Raw genomic sequence first — 16961 nt, forward strand, 5'->3', positions numbered from 1 at the left:
TCTACTTTCTTGGGGACCTGAATATTGACTGGTTTTCATCAAGCTGTCCGCTCAAGAGGAAGCTTCTCACTATAACCAGTGCCTGTAATCTGGTTCAGGTTATTAATCAACCTACCATGGTGTTTACAAACACTACAGGCACAAGATCATCCACATGTATTGATCACATTTTTACTAATTCTGTAGAACTTTGTTCTAAAGTTGTATCTGTACCCATTGGATGCAGTGATCATAATATAGTGGCTATATCCAGGAGAGCCAACGTTCCAAAAGCTGGGCCTAAAACAGTGTATAAGATTTTGCTGTGACTTTTATGTGGATGATGTAAAGATATTTGTTGGTCTGATGTGATTAATAAGGTGCATCCAGACGCTGCACTTGATGAATTTATGAAATTACTTCTTCCAATTATTGATTAACATGCACCTGTTAAGAAACTGACTGTTAGAACTGTTAAGGCTCCATGGATTGATGAGGAATTAAAAAACTGTATGGTTGAAAGAGATGGGGCAAAAGGAGTGGCTAATACGTCTGGCTGCACATCTGACTGACTGACTTACTGCAAATGGAGAAATTATGTGACTAAACTCAACAGAAATAAGGAGAAACTGTATTATGAAGCCAAGATCAATTATATAAAGAATGATGGAAAAAATACTTTGGAGTACTTTAAATGAAATTATGGGCACAAAGACAAATTCAACGAATCAGACGGCTTATTCGTCACAAAACCATTTGATGTTGGCAATTATTTTAATGATGACTTAATTGGCAAAGTGGGCAAACTAAGGCAGGAAATGCCAACAACGAACAGGAAAGTCTTTGTCCTCAGGCCTGGAGGGAAGCCAAAGCTACCCAAGAGTGGTAAAGCGGCCTTTACTGGTTCTAACAGCAGACCTATCAGCTTGCTGCCAGCTCTTAGCAAACTGTTGGAAAAAATTGTGTTTGACCAAATACAATGCTATTTCACTGTAAACAAATGCTTATGGAGAAGGGCACTCAACATGTACTGCACTGACACAAATGACTGATCATTGGTTGAAAGAAATTGATCATAAGAAGACTGTGGGAGCTGTACTGTTAGATTTCAGTGCAGCCTTTGATATTATTGACCATAACCTGTTGTTGAGAAAACATATGTGTTATGGCTTTTCAACCTTTGCCATATCGTGGATTCAGAGCTATCTACTGTATCTAATAGAACCCAGAGGGTTTTCTTTAATGGAAGCTTCTCTAATGTCAAATGTAAAGTGTGGTGTACCGCAGGGCAGCTCTCTAGGCCCTTTACTCTTTTCTATTTTTACCAACGACCTGCCACTGGCATTAAACAAAGCATGTGTGTCCATGTATGCTGATGATTCAACTATATACACAACCACATCTAATGAACTCACTGAAACCCTTAACAAAGAGTTGCAGTCTGTTTTGGAATGGGTGGCCAGAAATAAACTGGTTCTAGATTTTTGTTAGGAAAGTCTAACTGTGTCACTTCTTGATTTTTATAAGAAACATTAATGTATTGGAAATTCCAAATTGTTTGCATAGTCAACTTACACACAGCACTGACACACACACTTACCCCACCAGACATGCCACCAGGGGTCTTTTCACAGTCCCCAGGTCCAGAACAAAATCAAGGAAATGTACAGTATTATACAGAGCCATGAGTGCATGGAACTCCCATCTTATATAGCGCAAGTGAACAGCAAACCTGGTTTCAAAAAACAAAATAAAGCAACATCTCACAGCACAACACCTCTCCCCATGTGACCTACTTGTTGTGTGTATGTACTGACATGTATGTGTAACTGATAGATGCACACACACACACACACACTACATGTTCATGTTTTTAAATGTATGTAAATTGTAAAGTATTCTGTCTGTAATGTCTTTTTCGTTATGTGTCGGACCCCTGTAAGACTAGTTGTCGCCATTGGCGTCGGCTAATGGGGATCCTAATACATCAAAAATCTCCATTATATATTTTTTATGAAGTTTATCCATTTAATCTCAACCCAGTAAATGTCCTCCGAAATGGCAGTTGAATGAAGAGTAGAGGAAACACTGTTGAGCACATTAAAGCATGTGTCTTTGGAGATGTTGACGATATTAAAGGTCCCCTTTTACCAGACAGGAACAGTGATCATTACAGACAGACATCCTTCATAGCATCTTTACCCTCCGCAGGGACACATGCCATTAGCAAATCGTACCTTTAATGGCAGAGAAACAATCGATCTCTCCCTCTGTGCCAACTGTGGCTGGCTCTGCTTGGCCCTGCTCCAGACTAAACCTAAAAAAACGAATCTCTCTCTCTCTCTCTCTCTCTCTCTCTCTCTCTCTCTCTCTCTCTCTCTCTCTCTCTCTCTCTCTCTCTCTCTCTCTCTCTCTCTCTCTCTCTCTCTCTCTCTCTCTCTCTCTCTCTCTCTCTCTCTCTCTCTCTCTCTCTCTCTCTCTCTCTCTCTCTCTCTCTCTCTCTCTCTCTCTCTCTCTCTCTCTCTCTCTCTCTTCACTCAACACATCCACTGATCCACATGCCCCTGCCTGTCACAGCTAAATGTGGCAGCATTGGGAGAACATTAATGAAAGCTCTTATTAAGAGAGACATACCCTGTCTCAACAGACTACAGGAATGCAATGTGGCTTGGAGTGTGTCTCAAAGTGAACACTTTGAAACACTGCATTGTACCGAGGAGTTAGACCCAGTTAGAGTCCCTTTTTAAGTTCTTGGTTATACAGAGTCCTTTGTCTCCATATCCTTTGATTCTTATTGGGGGTTCACAGAAACTGCTGTCCAGGGTCTCTTGGACCAGTTCTTTAATGAGGACTCAGACAGCCATGAAACCATAGGAAGTGCATCTATGGCTGCTTCCTCCTTTCCCCTCTCCCCTGCCTGCTGGAGCATGTCCACTGGGCTAGCCTCTTGATACAGACAGTAGTAGCTTAACACCCTTCATTCCAGAGGACCTTAATGATCTCTACTGGTTTCCTCACAGTGCAACAGAGATCTAGACCTAAAGTACTTTAGCCTTATAAGGCTCAGATATTTGTGAGGGAGAGCCTGGACTGGGAGCTGGTCAGTGGAAAGATAATGGTCTTATTGGGGCTGTGGAGTCTGGGAGAGATTCTGCTGGTTTATCATGAAAGTCTCTGAAGTACTCTTACCTTAGGAGTTCCTGGAGCCAAACTGCCGTCCTTGTGTCCGTGTGATGGGTTCTTACTGTAGGAGAGAGGGAAGAGACCAATTAAAACAAGTTATTGGATCTGTATTTTTACAATATGGGTGGGTTTGGGTGTTTCCATTGAAATGGGAGTTGCACAACATATATATGTTTTTTTTATTGAGGTTGTCTTTCTAGGAAGCCCTCTCCTTTTGCCTGTGTGTGTATTTCTGTGTCACCCCTAATATAAGTGATATTCTACCCTCTGTCCTCTCAGGTGACACCTCTGTCCTCTGTCTCTGTGCAGATGACATCCCTCTTTTAACACTCAACTCTGTTTAAAGTCACGCGGACAGAAAGACAGCACTGTTTCTCCCCCTACTCACTCAGACAAAATGCAATACCCAGGGGACAGCTCAAACGGTTACTCAGTCACCGAGAAACACAAATCACACTTTTAATCGTCTGCAAGATTCCAACACGACCACCCTCCATTTCCTCCCCCTCCTCCCAGCTCCCTCTGTGCCACTCAATCTGCCCACCCTTGGGCCATGCTGTGTTTGAAACAATTACAGCTCAAAGTATGACTGCTAAGCAGATTTGGGATATAATTATTTTATTGAAGTAATCATTCTCTTTGATGTTCCTATCCACCCCTCTCCACCTATCCTCCTCTCTAACTGCCGTCGCTGAGCCAGTGGCAGGAGCAGGAAATAAATGATTTTGCTGTTATTTGATTTGTCAGTGAAACGCCCTGTGCACTTAGGACTTTGAAATATGTTGAGGACAATGCGCTCGCTTGTAAACATTGTATTAAAGAGGCGGAGGAGAGGAGAGAGGGATGGATATAAGAGAGAGAGAGGGAAGGGAGGTAGGGAGTCTGACCAGCGGGGGCTACATCAAATCACAGCCTCATCGACATTGTGGATTGAAGATGACTGATTAGAAGGCCGGAAATATTAAACGGTCCGGCTAAAGCATCAGCCGACAATGGGGAGAGACATATCAAATCAGATCTCTCCCTGAGACATTAATATCCCTTATTCCCTATCCTCCTCCCTCTGCAGACATAGACTGGCTGGAGCTCTGCTCTTGGCAGTCCTTTTTTTCTATTTGTTTCCTGCATATCTTCTGTTCTGTCACTTTCACTGTCTAGCTTTCCTTCTTTCGCTCCTCCTCCCTATCTCCTCCTTTCACTGAGACACAGATACATTTTTATGAGCCTCACAAATGATGTGCCGGGTCTAAGTGACAAAAAAAGTCACCCTTGTCATGTTCGCTTTGTGTCCTACGCGCAGCCCCAGATGCAGAGCGGCTTTGGCAAGACACTGAAATTGAATTTGCCCAGGTCCTAATCCAACAACGTGATTTGGCAGGCGAGCGTGTCCCCGGAGTGGACAGCTGGAGAGGGGAGGGGTGGGGGCGTGGCCTCACACAGGAGGCCACAGACAAGGTGTTACAAGAAGGAAACCAAGGAGATCAACCAAGGTAAGCAGGAAGTAAAGATTAGTTGATTTACAATTAAATCTCCAGAAGAATAAATACTTATCTTCCTGATGTGGTAAAATCCTAGTGTGGCAATTGGTTGACGTTCCGGTCGGTTAGGCAACCAGAGATAGTTGCATTGGTGTAATGAATGGCAGGTGAAGGCAGATTCAACCACTCGTCCTGCCTCCTTCCATAGGTAATAAGCCTTGTCCCCGCCCCTGGCCCCTCTGTGGAGGCACTGATGATTGATCTGCCAACACAAATCAGGGCCAGGCCTTGAAAGGGGATAAATCTCCACATGGGCTCTGTACTGTTTGTGAGATAATAAACACACTCCCTGCCATCATAAATCCACCATCCAGGCAGGCAGGCAGGGTAACAGGCAGGCAGGGAGGGAGGCAGCATTAACTGGGCTGTGTCTCTATCTGTGTCTGTGCTGGCTGTGTCACACTCATGTCATCCCTCCACTCTGGTCCGACAGACAGTACAGGAGGGCCTGCTTTTAGAGCACTGTAACTAATGTACTGCACCATCAATCTGGATGAGAGACCCCGGCCACACTGGTAGAGACAGACCAAGGGGATGGAGAGGGAGTGGGGTGGAGTGGAGTGGGAGTAGGGCACTTACAGGTCAAAGGGAAGTCACAGATAGGGTTCATTCTCAGTGTTAGTGGCTGAGGGTTGAGAGGACGTCCACCATGTCTTAGTTGTTTAAAGAGTCGTAGGAGCCTACATGAGACTACTGAAAAGTTGTATTTGTATCTATTGCACACTTGGAAGGAGAGCAGTCTGGCAAAGTGTGAGGAGGGACTTGAATAGAGTAGAACCAACAAAGATAATAACATTAGCTACATACTCTGGCAGTGTGTAATGCTCGGTATCTCCTGAATGTCCAGTGTTTCTTTCTTTCTCTTTATTACCTCAAAATGCCATAGAAACAATAAGAAAAGCTGACATGTTGTTGAAGGTGGCTGGCAGTACTGTATATAGGGAGCGACAACAAGGAGATTAAACACTGAGGTGCTGTTGTCACAGTAACAGTAAGGTGACAGTGAGGAGAGGGAGAGAGGAGAGAGAGGGAGAGAGGAGAGAGAGGGAGAGAGGAGAGAGAGGAGAGATGAAAGAAGAAGTGCAGGTGTGGCTTCTTGCAGCTTCACACACGTGCCCGTTTCAATGAATTTTGATTTGAACGCTTGGGCAAAAAGCTTCCAGCCTGTCATGTCAAACCAATGAAATAGTTTGGAAATGAGCAACAAAGCAAGGAGAGAAAATAGACGAGTTGGAGAGAAAAGGAGAGAAAGAGAGGTTGCCGAAACAAGATGGAGTTCAAATGTGTTTTGTTCATGAGAATGTGAACAGGGGAGCAGAGTTACCAGAAAGTAGAGGTGCTTTTTCCAGTCAAGGCTATATAATTCTCCATAAAAGCAGTAGAAGTTAATGTGAAGAGAATATGTTTGATGTTTCGGCCCATGACTGACTGCTCTTTGACAGCTCTGGCAGAATGCTAAGCTTTCATCTTCTAGACTGTTGGTTGATAGGGTTAGCAACGGTCATTTGGCTAAAGGGGCCTGATAAGATGCCTTTAGAATAACCACTACACCCCCTCTGGTCCTCCTCCTCTCTCCCAGACCCATCCAAACGCCTCCCACTGAAACCAAATATTGAGAGAAGGAGAGTGAGAGTGAGAGAGAGAGCGAGAGAGAGAGAGAGAGAGAAGAGGAGAGAAGGAGAGGAGAGAGAGAGAAGGAGGAGAGAAGGACGGAGAGGGAAGGAGAGGAGAGAGGATGAAAATTGAATAAGTCCCAGTCAGGGGGGAAGGGGTTGGAAGCTCGACATAAAGATTGCTTTTCGTGTCATTTGCCACACAGCTCTGGCTCGCTCCGTTGGAGGCAAATTGATTATGTGGAGGGGAGGGGTGGTGGGGTGGAGGGATATGTAGATTGCTCTGCCCCTGTGAGCAGGCTGATGTGTAAAGGGCATGATAGATTTCCATTTCCATACATGAGGAGTGGAGGCAGAGGAGAGGCGAGGAGAGGTGAGGCGGCCCCATCGGCCAAGGCCACTAGGGAGCCAGCAGCTCTGGCAGCTAGTCTCAATCTCACACACATCCACTCAGGGCCTCTCACGGCTCCTGACAGCCCCCATCATCTGCCTAATGCTACATCTTAAACAGCCTCCTCCATTTTACATGCACTCAAGTCTAATTTGGTGCAAAATGAAACGCTATCATTGAAGGGAGATTTACTACAAATTGCCACAAATTCGCCATGTCACTTCCAATGATCTGTGCGCCGATGTAGCGCTGCTGCCTCGCCCGGCAACGGTGTCAGAGCAGGAAGAATGGGACAGCGGATTGTGGAGAGAGAGACGGAGGGAGGGAGAGAAAGGAAAAGAGAGAGAGAGAGGGATAGAAGAAGAAGGGGGACTTCCCTGCTGTCATAAGGACATACTCTGCTCTTTAATGATATGTGGATGGGTCTGATGTCCTCATAGCCTTCTAATCCAGAATCTGTGCTTTGTATGGGGTTCCACAGGCTATCGGCCCATTGTGGCAGAGCAGAATGGGGTTTACACAGAGGTAGAGATCACCATCCATCTTGAAAGTACATTTTAGCTATACAGTGAGAGGCATTATTGAAATTATGAAAAGCTAACTGACCAGTTTGCTAAGCCCATTACCTGACGTCGCTTTTCACACGGACGCAAAAAGATTAAAGCTCCAACATGGTCTGAAAGAAGATTCATCATCTAACGGAAATCATTTCTCCCATTAAGCCCAGCAGTGATTGTATTGGAGTTAAACATAGACCTTGGGTTGGTCCAGGAGCAAGGACATTCGGCACAAGACACTTCCTCTTTCTTTCTCTCTCTCCCCTTCCCACCCGCTCTCTCTCTTCCTCTACGAAGACCTCTCCTTCCCCTCCCCCATATTCCTTAAATCAAAACTAAACGGCGGTGCGTTGCCGGGGTATAACCAGGCATAATTCACATGGCAACAGCAATGGGGTTAATGGGGCCGGTGCAGGCGAGGCTAAATCACCAGGCCGCGATGCTCAGCAGTGTCCGCCCCTGACAAACCAGGAAGGATGACGCCATTTCTTTAAATAACCACTGCCATCAACCACCCGGGCCCTCCAGGCAGGCTCCCCGTGTCCGTGTCTGCAGCAGAGGGGTAGGAGAGTGGGGAGGGTGGAGGGCTGGAAGCCCGGACGGGAGGGTGGCCTGCTGCCCTTTATTAATTATTAAATGATAACTCCTCACTGCCGCATGATGGATAACGCTCAGTCTGGAGAGGAGTGAAGAGGAGCACACACCCCCCTCCTCCCCCTCTACCCTCTCACCATAGGCCTTTTGGGCTGGCTCTGGTGCTATGTGTTACACATGTACTGCTGCAGGTGACAGGGATCATTCAGATATGGGAGGAGAGAGTGTAGCTTTGATTTCAATGAGGAGTGAGTGGAGGAAGGCTCCTCATGGCAGTGGGTTAATGGGTGGTGCTATAAAGCAGGGTGGATAGGGAGCACTTGGTCACGGGATCAAGGTGAAATATGATTTCAAATGGCTGCCTCCTATCTCAAGGGTTAATGGTTTGATTTATCCCATTGTAAACCTGGGTCTGCAACTCAAATGGCACCCTATTCCCTATATCAGGGATGGGCAACTGGTTACACGTGGGCCCCACGATTTCCAAAGACAACAAAATGATTGATATATATACTGTTGAGAGTTAGAGTAGTAGAATACGCAAGGTGCAATTTCGAAATTTGGTTGTGCATCAGCAGTGTTTATCTTGTGAAGTCAGTCACTGACTGTCACTCAATTAGCCCATGTGAGCTAATAAATAAATACATTGTAAGTTAGTCTTGCGGCCAGCTATCTAAACTTGTAGTAATCATAGTCGAATTACCGACCAGGGGGGGCCACATTTATTTTGTTAGTCATTCTTAGTCAGATATCATATAAAAAACAGCAAACATTTCTCTCCACCCTATGGCAAAATGTGTAGAATTGCAGGAAATTAGCTGTAAAACTGTTAATGTGGTCCTCTGTAGCTCAATTGGTAGAGCATGGCGCTTGTAACGCCAGGGTAGTGGGTTCGATCCCTGGGACCACCCATACGTTAAAATGTATGCACACATGACTGTAAGTCGCTTTGGATAAAAGCGTCTGCTAAATGACATATTATTATTATTTATTTAATTGTTCTCTACGCCCCATGGCAAAATATGTAGAATTGCAGGAAATAATCTCTAAAACTTCATATTTCACTTAGGGTCCCCAAAAGGCTAGGGCCGGATCTGACTGCATGTGTGGGTATAGATGTGGGTACGCAGACCTGCGAACCACTGCAGCCCCCCATGATGAATTTAGATTTTTTGTGGCCCCCACCCATATCAAAGTTGCCCATCCCTGCCCTATATAGTGCACTACTTTTAACCAGAGCCCTTTTGGTCTTGGTCAAAAGTAGGGCATTGGTCAAAAGTACATTAGTGGACTATATAGTAAATAGGGTGCCATTTTGGACGCAGGCCAGGTTGACTATTGAAGGGAACCGAATCTCTCTGCTTTCTCTAGCTGAAGCCTCCACAGTCAGTAAAAAAGTAATTGATACTGTAAATCTACCTCCAGATCTCTCTTATCTAATCCCATAGTTACCTTACCATGGATACGCTCAGTGTGTTCTGCAGTTGATATGTTTTCCTGGCTGGCAAAGTCCCCCAAAAGCCCAGGTATCACTGCAGTAATAGGGGAAATGCCAGGGGCTGGAGGGGGGCTATGGTCTCTCCAAAAGCTCTTCTTCCAAAGCTGACCACTAAAGCATACTCCCTGACCCTGTGTATTGTACCCTCAGTAGAGAGATTGAAGCACTGTAGTCTATGTGGTTCTTGCTTTGGATGATATAGAACTGAGAGTAGACTCCCTACTGTGTGCTGTACTAGACGTGGGGGTGCAGGTCTCAGTCTGATGAGGGGGTCAGCTGTACCCTCCCAGAATTGTGTTATGGGCGAATAGTGTGTGGTAGGTTGGAGGTATAACCTGAGGTGCATGTGTGTGAGGCGCTCCATCTCCTGCTCCATGTGGTCCTGCAGCTCTCCTGGACGCAGCAACACCTGGCAGATAGGACAGATGGGGGCCTGGCTGTCATACAGAGACACCTTCTTCTTACCTGGAGAGATGGAGAGAGAGAAAAAAAGAGCGAGATAGAGATAGGGGAGAGAGAGAGAGAGAGAGGAGTAGAGAGAGAGAGAGAGAGAGAAAGAGAGAAAGAGAGAGAGAGAGAGAGAGAGAGAGAGAGAGAGAGAGAGAGAGAGAGAGAGAGAGAGAGAGAGAGTTATCAAGGGCAGCTAGGATGAGATCAGTCCACAGGGCCGTGTGGCTGGCGGGAGGGAGGCAGAGAGGGGGCAGCAGGATTAAGTGCCACAGAGTTCACTTCCCTGAGAATCGCTGGGCCCTATCGCCTGTCTCCAGTTACCTCATTAACACTGACGAAGTAAGCGACTGATTGAGCCCAGCAACACTCCATAGATCAAATTCTGGCTCGACATCAGAGAGAAAGACATACTGTACACACACTCATGCACACTTGTGTAAAGTACAATCATACACTCTAAGAAAAAAGGGTTCCAAAAGGGTTCTTCGGCTGTCCCTATAGGATAACCCTTTTTGGTTCCAGATAGGACCCTTTTTGGTTCCATGTAGAACCCTCTGTGGAAAGGGTTCTACCTGGAACCAAAAAGGGTTCTTCAAAGGGTTCTCCTACAGGGACAGCTGAAGAACCCTTTTATGTTCTAGATAGCACCTTTTTTTCTAAGAGCGTACAGTATAAGATGTAATGAGCCAGTTCATTGTCTCTGTATGTGTGTGTGTGTGTGTGTGTGTGTGTGTGTGTGTGAGTGAGTGAGTGAGTGAGTGAGTGTGTGTGTAAGTGTGTGTCAGGAAACAGGAGTGTATTAGGATTTCCGTGTGTGTGTGTATGTGTGAAAAGTCTAGGTATAGAGGACACGTCTGGGCTAAAAGTGGCCCAAATGGTACCCTACGTCTTAAATAGTACACTTATTTTGACCATAGACCTGGTCAAAATATGTGCAGTATATAGGGAATAGGGCGCCATTTGGGACGCATCCTCTGTCTCTTTGCTGTTTTGGATCCCGAGCTGTCCAATCAGACAGGTCTATTCTTAGACCAGGAACAATGGGCCTACCCTGACACAGGATATCCTGTTGGGATGGGCTGTCAGGGCGACAACTTTGCAGGTAGAGGCAGGCAGGCGGGCGGCGGACGGTAGACACTGTCTGCCCTGACATCAGAAACACACAGTCAGTGGGACACTCTTATCCTTATCTGCCCCCATGACACCAAGTCTGAACGCGGTGACACTACAGTTGGACAGGGCTATTTTGTTGCCTTACAACCTGGAATTAAAATTGATTATTTGGGGATTTGTATCATTTGATTTACACAACATGCCTACCACTTTGAAGATGCAAAATATGTCTCTTGTGGTATGTCTCTATAAGCTTGGCACATCTAGCCACTGGGATTTTTGACCATTCTTCAAGGCAAAACTGCTCCAGCTCTTTCAAGTTGGATGGGTTCCGCTGGTGTACAGCAATCTTTAAGTCATACCACAGATTCTCAATTGGAGTAAGGGCTTTGACTAGGCCATTCCAAGACATTTAAATGTTTCCCCTTAAACCACTCAAGTGTTGCTTTAGCAGTACGCTTAGGGTCATTGTCCTGCTGGAAGGTGAACCTCTGTCCCAGTCTCAAATCTCTGGAAGACTGAAATAGGTTTCCCTCAAGAATTTCCCTGTATTTAGCGCCATCCATCATTCCTTCAATTCTGACCAGTTTCCCAGTCCCTGCCGATGAAAAACATTCCCACAGCATGATGCTGCCACCACCATGCTTCACTGTGGGGATGGTGTTCTCGGGGTGATGAGAGGTGTTTGGTTTGCGCCAGACATTTTCCTTGATGGCCAAAAAGCTCAATTTTAGTCTCATCTGACCAGAGTAACTTCTTCCATATGTTTGGGGAGTCTCCCACATACCCTTTGGCGAACACCAAACTTTTTCTTTTTTTTTTTCTTTAAGCAATGGCTTTTTTTCTGGCCACTCTTCTGTAAAGCCTAGCTCTGTGGAGTGTACGGCTTAAAGTGGTCCTATAGACAGATACTCTAATCTCCGCTGTGGAGATTTGCAGCTCCTTCAGGGTTATCTTTGGCCTCCTTGCCTGGTCCGTGAGTTTTGGTGGGCGGCCCTCTCTTAGCAGGTTTGTTGTGGTGCCATATTCTTTCAATTTTTTTATAATGGATTTAATGGTGCTCCGTGGGATGTTCAAAGTTTCTGATATTCTTTTATAACCAAACCCTGATCTGTACTTCTCCACAACTTTGTCCCTGACCTGTTTGGAGAGCTCCTTGGTCTTCATAGTGCCGCTTGCTTGGTGGTGCCCCTTGCTTCGTGGTGTTGCAGACTCTGGGGCCTTTCAGAACAGGTGTATATATACTGAGATCATGTGACAGATCATGTGACACTTAGATTGCACACAGGTGGACTATATTTAACTAATTATGTGACTTCTGAAGGTAATTGGTTGCACCAAATCTTATTTAGGGGATTCATAGCAAAGGGGGTGAATACATATGCACGTACCACTTTTCCGTTATTAATTTTTTAGAATTCTTTGAAACAAGTAATTTTTTTCATTTCACTTCACCAATTTGGACTATTTTGTGTATGTCCATTACAAGCCATTACATGAAATCCAAATAAAAATCCATTTAAATTACAGGTTGTAATGCAACAAAATTGGAAAAACGCCAAGGGGGATGAATACTTTTGCAAGGCACTGTACAGGGAGGCAACCTAGAAACAGGGCAGCGGAGCGTGGGCTCTAACATCTATAGTCATAAACACTATAAAGCCTTAGCTCTCTGCTCTGTGCTCAGTATCAATCCTTAAGCCAAGAAACCTCTGTGTCCTTGACTTCCGAGGGCAGTGTTGTATTTAAGCAATAAGGCACAAGAGGCAGTGGTGTATCATGAATAAAGTCACAGGTGTTGTTCAACCCATTTACCTGTGACTGTATTCATGATACAGCACTGCCTTGCTTTTATAAAACTGTTACCAACATATTAAAATAACATAAGAATTACATATTTTCATTAAAACTTTATTTTGATAAGTAAATTCATAGAAGATATAGTCCGGACAAAAATCTGCTTGTTAGTTATTTTTGACATGTTGCTACAGATGCGAGCCAGTCATTAATTATTTTTTGCATATTTGCTATGCAAAAGCACTGGTCGTCTGTTCTCAACAAAATGTTTGCCATGCAGGTTGGATAACATTCTTGCCACTTGCTAGCTACCTAGCTCAGCTAACTCATTCACGTCAAACATTGAACCTGGAATGACAGTACACTAGCTGCATTTTCGTTTGTTGTAGCTTTTTTTTCTATTGGCATTTACTTGGAAATGTCCATGATAATGACGTTGATGCGTGATTTCAATTGGCTCAGAAAAAGTTGTCTTGTCTGGGCAACATTTACTCTATGTATGGTAATACAGAGATCAAAATTCAAAAATTAAACATTGTTTCCGATGTCGGACAGGCAGACATTGAGTCTTATATTAACTCCCACTGTACCAAACTAAATGCTAGGCGATGATTCGGACAACAACATGGACATGATATTCTTATGGAGGCGCAGTGATTGTTTTCAGATGGAACTGTTATCAGGCATAGGTGTGTCTTTGACGGCCAATACAGCACGGCTGCTGCTCGTCCAATCAGCATCCAGGATCCAAACAACCAGTGTTGTATTTGTCTAGTGATGTGCTGCTACATTGTTTGAGCTGGTGATGGATCAGTCTCACCTCCCTCTGTAACAAACACACATAAACACAGAGCAGAGCAGCATACTGCTGCAGGGGCCCTCCAGGGGCCCATATCCCTGCCCAGATATTGGCCTGTCACAACTATTTCCTGCAAGAGTACAGATTCATCAGTAAGTAGTTAGCAGGGTCAATGTTAGCATGCACCGCCACCCCATCCCCCTCGCCCTTCCAGTTGCAAACGCACTTGCAAACACGCAGAAACACACGCATATGCACACGCACACACACACACCCCATCTCTGCGGCTCTCAGCCTACCCCCCTCCTCCCCGCTTGGCTCCCAGTCAAGCGTGCCGGCGCATACTGAACTCCTATTCTCCAGCACTACTACTTAACAGCCCCACACTCTGGACACTATAAGTGACTTTGAAAAATAGGTAATCGATTACAATTCTGCGTCTCTGTTTCTGTCACCTTCCTCCCTCTCCCGCTCGCTGCATCCCTGGACATCTATTTCGAATTTTCTGCCCCTACCTATTTATTTTCCCTCGCTCTGCTCGTCCTCCATCTATTTATTTATTTATATTATTTATCTTTCTTTCCTTTTCTTCCTGTCTTTCTTTCTTCCATTCTTTGTCTCTTTATTTTTCTATCTCTTTCTCCTTTCATCTCCTGTGGTCTTTGTACCTGTCGCTCTCCTCTTTTCCCAGCTGTCTCCTCTCTTCACTCAGCGGTGGTCAGCTTTATTGCCCTGACAAGATAATTTGAGTGTGCCAAAGCAATCACCGTCCGCAAGAGTAAACAAAGAAAGATCCAATCCAATTCTGTTGCTGATAAAGTGCTTTCAATTCTGTGGGCAAACGTATTGAGAAAACACAGAAATCCCTGGACTTTATTGTCTATGGTTGATTTAGGGTTTTTTGGTAGATGGGCTTTTTATATTTTTTTAAATGTGCATTTTGCTCATTGTAAATAACCATTTTTTTTTTTTTTACTGTAGGCATTCAGTTCTGTGACAATTGTGCAAGTGACAATGTTACATCAATGGCCATATTGTCAGACAGCATAGGTTTCTCATGGTTGTCCAGATTTCTTTAAACAAAGTGTTAAATATGGTACAAATACCAATAGATTTCTGTGTATACCAGAGGAGAACAGCAATTATTCTGGTGCTGTTTGTGTGGGTAGAGATAGACAGACTATGTGGTGGTACTGAGTCCCTGTCTGTCTGAGGACAATGGGAGTGTGTGGTCCATCGCCTCTCGAGTCAGGTCCTTTAATTCATTCCTACACAATCAATGGGTTTTGTAATGGAGTCCTGATCACTGCAGCGAGGACCTGTCGGCCCCTTAACCACCTCCGTGTCACCTGTCATGCCCCAACACACACACATGCATGCACAGATGCACGCACACACACACGCACGGGCACACACACACACACACACACACACACACATACACACACACACCAATATCTAGCTCTGGCTCAGAGAGGAGAGAGCTGTTTGCTCTCCGCAGCACATAGTGTGGTGTGGGTAGACAGAGAAAGAGACAGGGCTCCCTGAGGGCAGGCAGGCAGCAGGCAGGGCTGTGAGAGTGGACAGGACAGAGTGCAGAGCCCAAGCCTCACAGCACTGACTACCATTTTAACACTCCAGGAAAATACAGAATTTGTCAATTGTATAAGTTCTGTCACATTTCCGGGACATTCAATACAACTGAATGAATTGCATTGCCAGACTGGTAGTGCATTTTACAAGTAAGAAAACATGTACGTAAGATTTAATGTCACATTAGCTTATGGTAATAAGTGCGGTAATGACTACAGATGTATGTACATAACAGTGAACTGTGTTCATTTTTTCATCACACAGAGGCATCTTGGGGATAGATGCTCCAGGGATTAGGGGTAGTGGTGTGACTGCCTGGCTGGCTGTAGTGGCTCTGTCTGGGGGCTGTGTGGTGAGAAACTCCTCTCCTCTCTGTGAGTTGAGAGTGGGCCGGGCAGGTGGGAGTTTGGCCCTAGGTGTGCTGTAATTTCACCAGAGAGCCAGAGCGAGAGAGAGAGAGAGAGAGAGAGAGAGAGAGAGAGAGAGAGAGAGAGAGAGAGAGAGAGAGAGAGAGAGAGAGAGAGAGAGAGAGAGAGAGAGAGAGAGAGAGAGAGAGCAAGAGAGCGAGAGAGAGAGAGCAGCCAGTCTAATGAAAAACAAGCTGACGGACCATCTGTCAACCTGTTGACAGATGGAACATCGGCGTTAGAGCAGGGGCTGACTACTCTCTTTTTTCTTTCTCTCTCTCAATCAATCTCTCTCTGTACCAACTGTGGCTGGCTCTGCTGGGCCCTGCTCCAGACTAAACCCCCCAAAATATCACTCTCTTTCTCTCTCTCTCTCTCTCTCTCTCTCTCTGTTATCGCTGCATTTTAGAGAATGACCCAAGGCATTGTCTAAGGCTCCCTTTAAATCTCACACCTCTCATGATACACATTGGTTCCAAATATCATCTTTCCCTGTCCAATCTCAGCCCCGGACAACAGAGCATCTCTCATCCCCTTGTGGTAATCTTTCAATCTCACCTATGATGTCACATGTCCAAAGTTTTCCTGATCTGTCACGGGGATCCTCAATAATGTCTGTGTGTGGGGCTGGGCCTAATGCTTTTCCTATAGACAGGCCCATTATGGGTGGCTGTGTGTGTGTGGCTGCAGCCCCCCAGCCTGATGTCCACGTCCTCCCCAGAGAGGATTGACTAAAGGCAGACAGCCTGTGATTAATCATGGGCCAGGAGGACCAGTGAAACAGAGTGAGAGCAGTCACAGATAGACAGCGACAGAGGCAGGCAGACCCCCCACTTCACTTCACAGTAGTGCTCCTTCCCTCTCTACACAGCCACACCTGGGTACTGGTACTGCTTCCCCTTTCTGTCTATTGGTCTATTCTCTCTCTTTTTCTCCTCTATTGCCTCATCTACCCTTTTCCTCCGTTTCTCTCCCTTTCTACCCCTCCCTTTATCCCCATCTCTCTACCCCTCATTCTCTTGTCAGTTTCTAGTTCTCTCTCTATCCCTGTCTCTTACCCTCTCTCATTATCAACCCCCCTCTTTCTCTCTCTGTCTCTCTCTCCCTCAGGGCAGTGAGTGATGGGAATTGGTCGACAGAGAGATAAATCCTGGGGATGGAGGGGGTCTTGCACGCGGCACTTGTCAGCGCGTTAAAGATGATTAATGCGGGATGCCCCCCTCCGCCAGACCCCTTGGCTCTGTTTAATCTGTGGGAGCGAAGGGGACGCCGAGGCAGACAGGGAGAGAGGGAACGAGGGAGGAGGAGGAGGGGGGCAATAACAAGGAAATAGGCCTGACAGAACTTTTTAGTGCTGAGATTCCTCACTAAAATGCCATGTGACCAGGGGAAGGAAGGAAGGGATGGACTGCTGCCTCCGCTCGCTGTGGCCTGACAGTTCTGATTGAG

The 16961-nt window shown here is 45.6% G+C and overlaps 1 protein-coding gene across 8 annotated transcripts in view; it reads right to left on the reverse strand.

The window, feature by feature from the left end:
* Nucleotides 1-16961, reverse strand: part of LOC121535225 (E3 ubiquitin-protein ligase RNF220) — a 169958-nt gene that overhangs the window by 42045 nt on the left and 110952 nt on the right. For 7 of the 8 annotated variants that reach the window (XM_041842076.2, XM_041842075.2, XM_041842074.2 and 4 more), the window contains exons 3-4: nt 9689-9818; nt 3169-3223 (exon numbers count right to left, since the gene is read on the reverse strand). In XM_041842076.2, coding sequence (XP_041698010.1) covers nt 3169-3223; nt 9689-9818 — 185 coding nt within the window. Of the gene's footprint in view, nt 1-3168; nt 3224-9688; nt 9819-10853; nt 10976-16961 lie in introns of those variants that run through there. The other variant, XM_041842081.2, reaches the window with a different exon arrangement.

This window comes from Coregonus clupeaformis, chromosome 21 (genome assembly GCF_020615455.1).
Source record: "Coregonus clupeaformis isolate EN_2021a chromosome 21, ASM2061545v1, whole genome shotgun sequence".
Classification (NCBI taxonomy): Eukaryota; Metazoa; Chordata; class Actinopteri; order Salmoniformes; family Salmonidae; genus Coregonus; species Coregonus clupeaformis.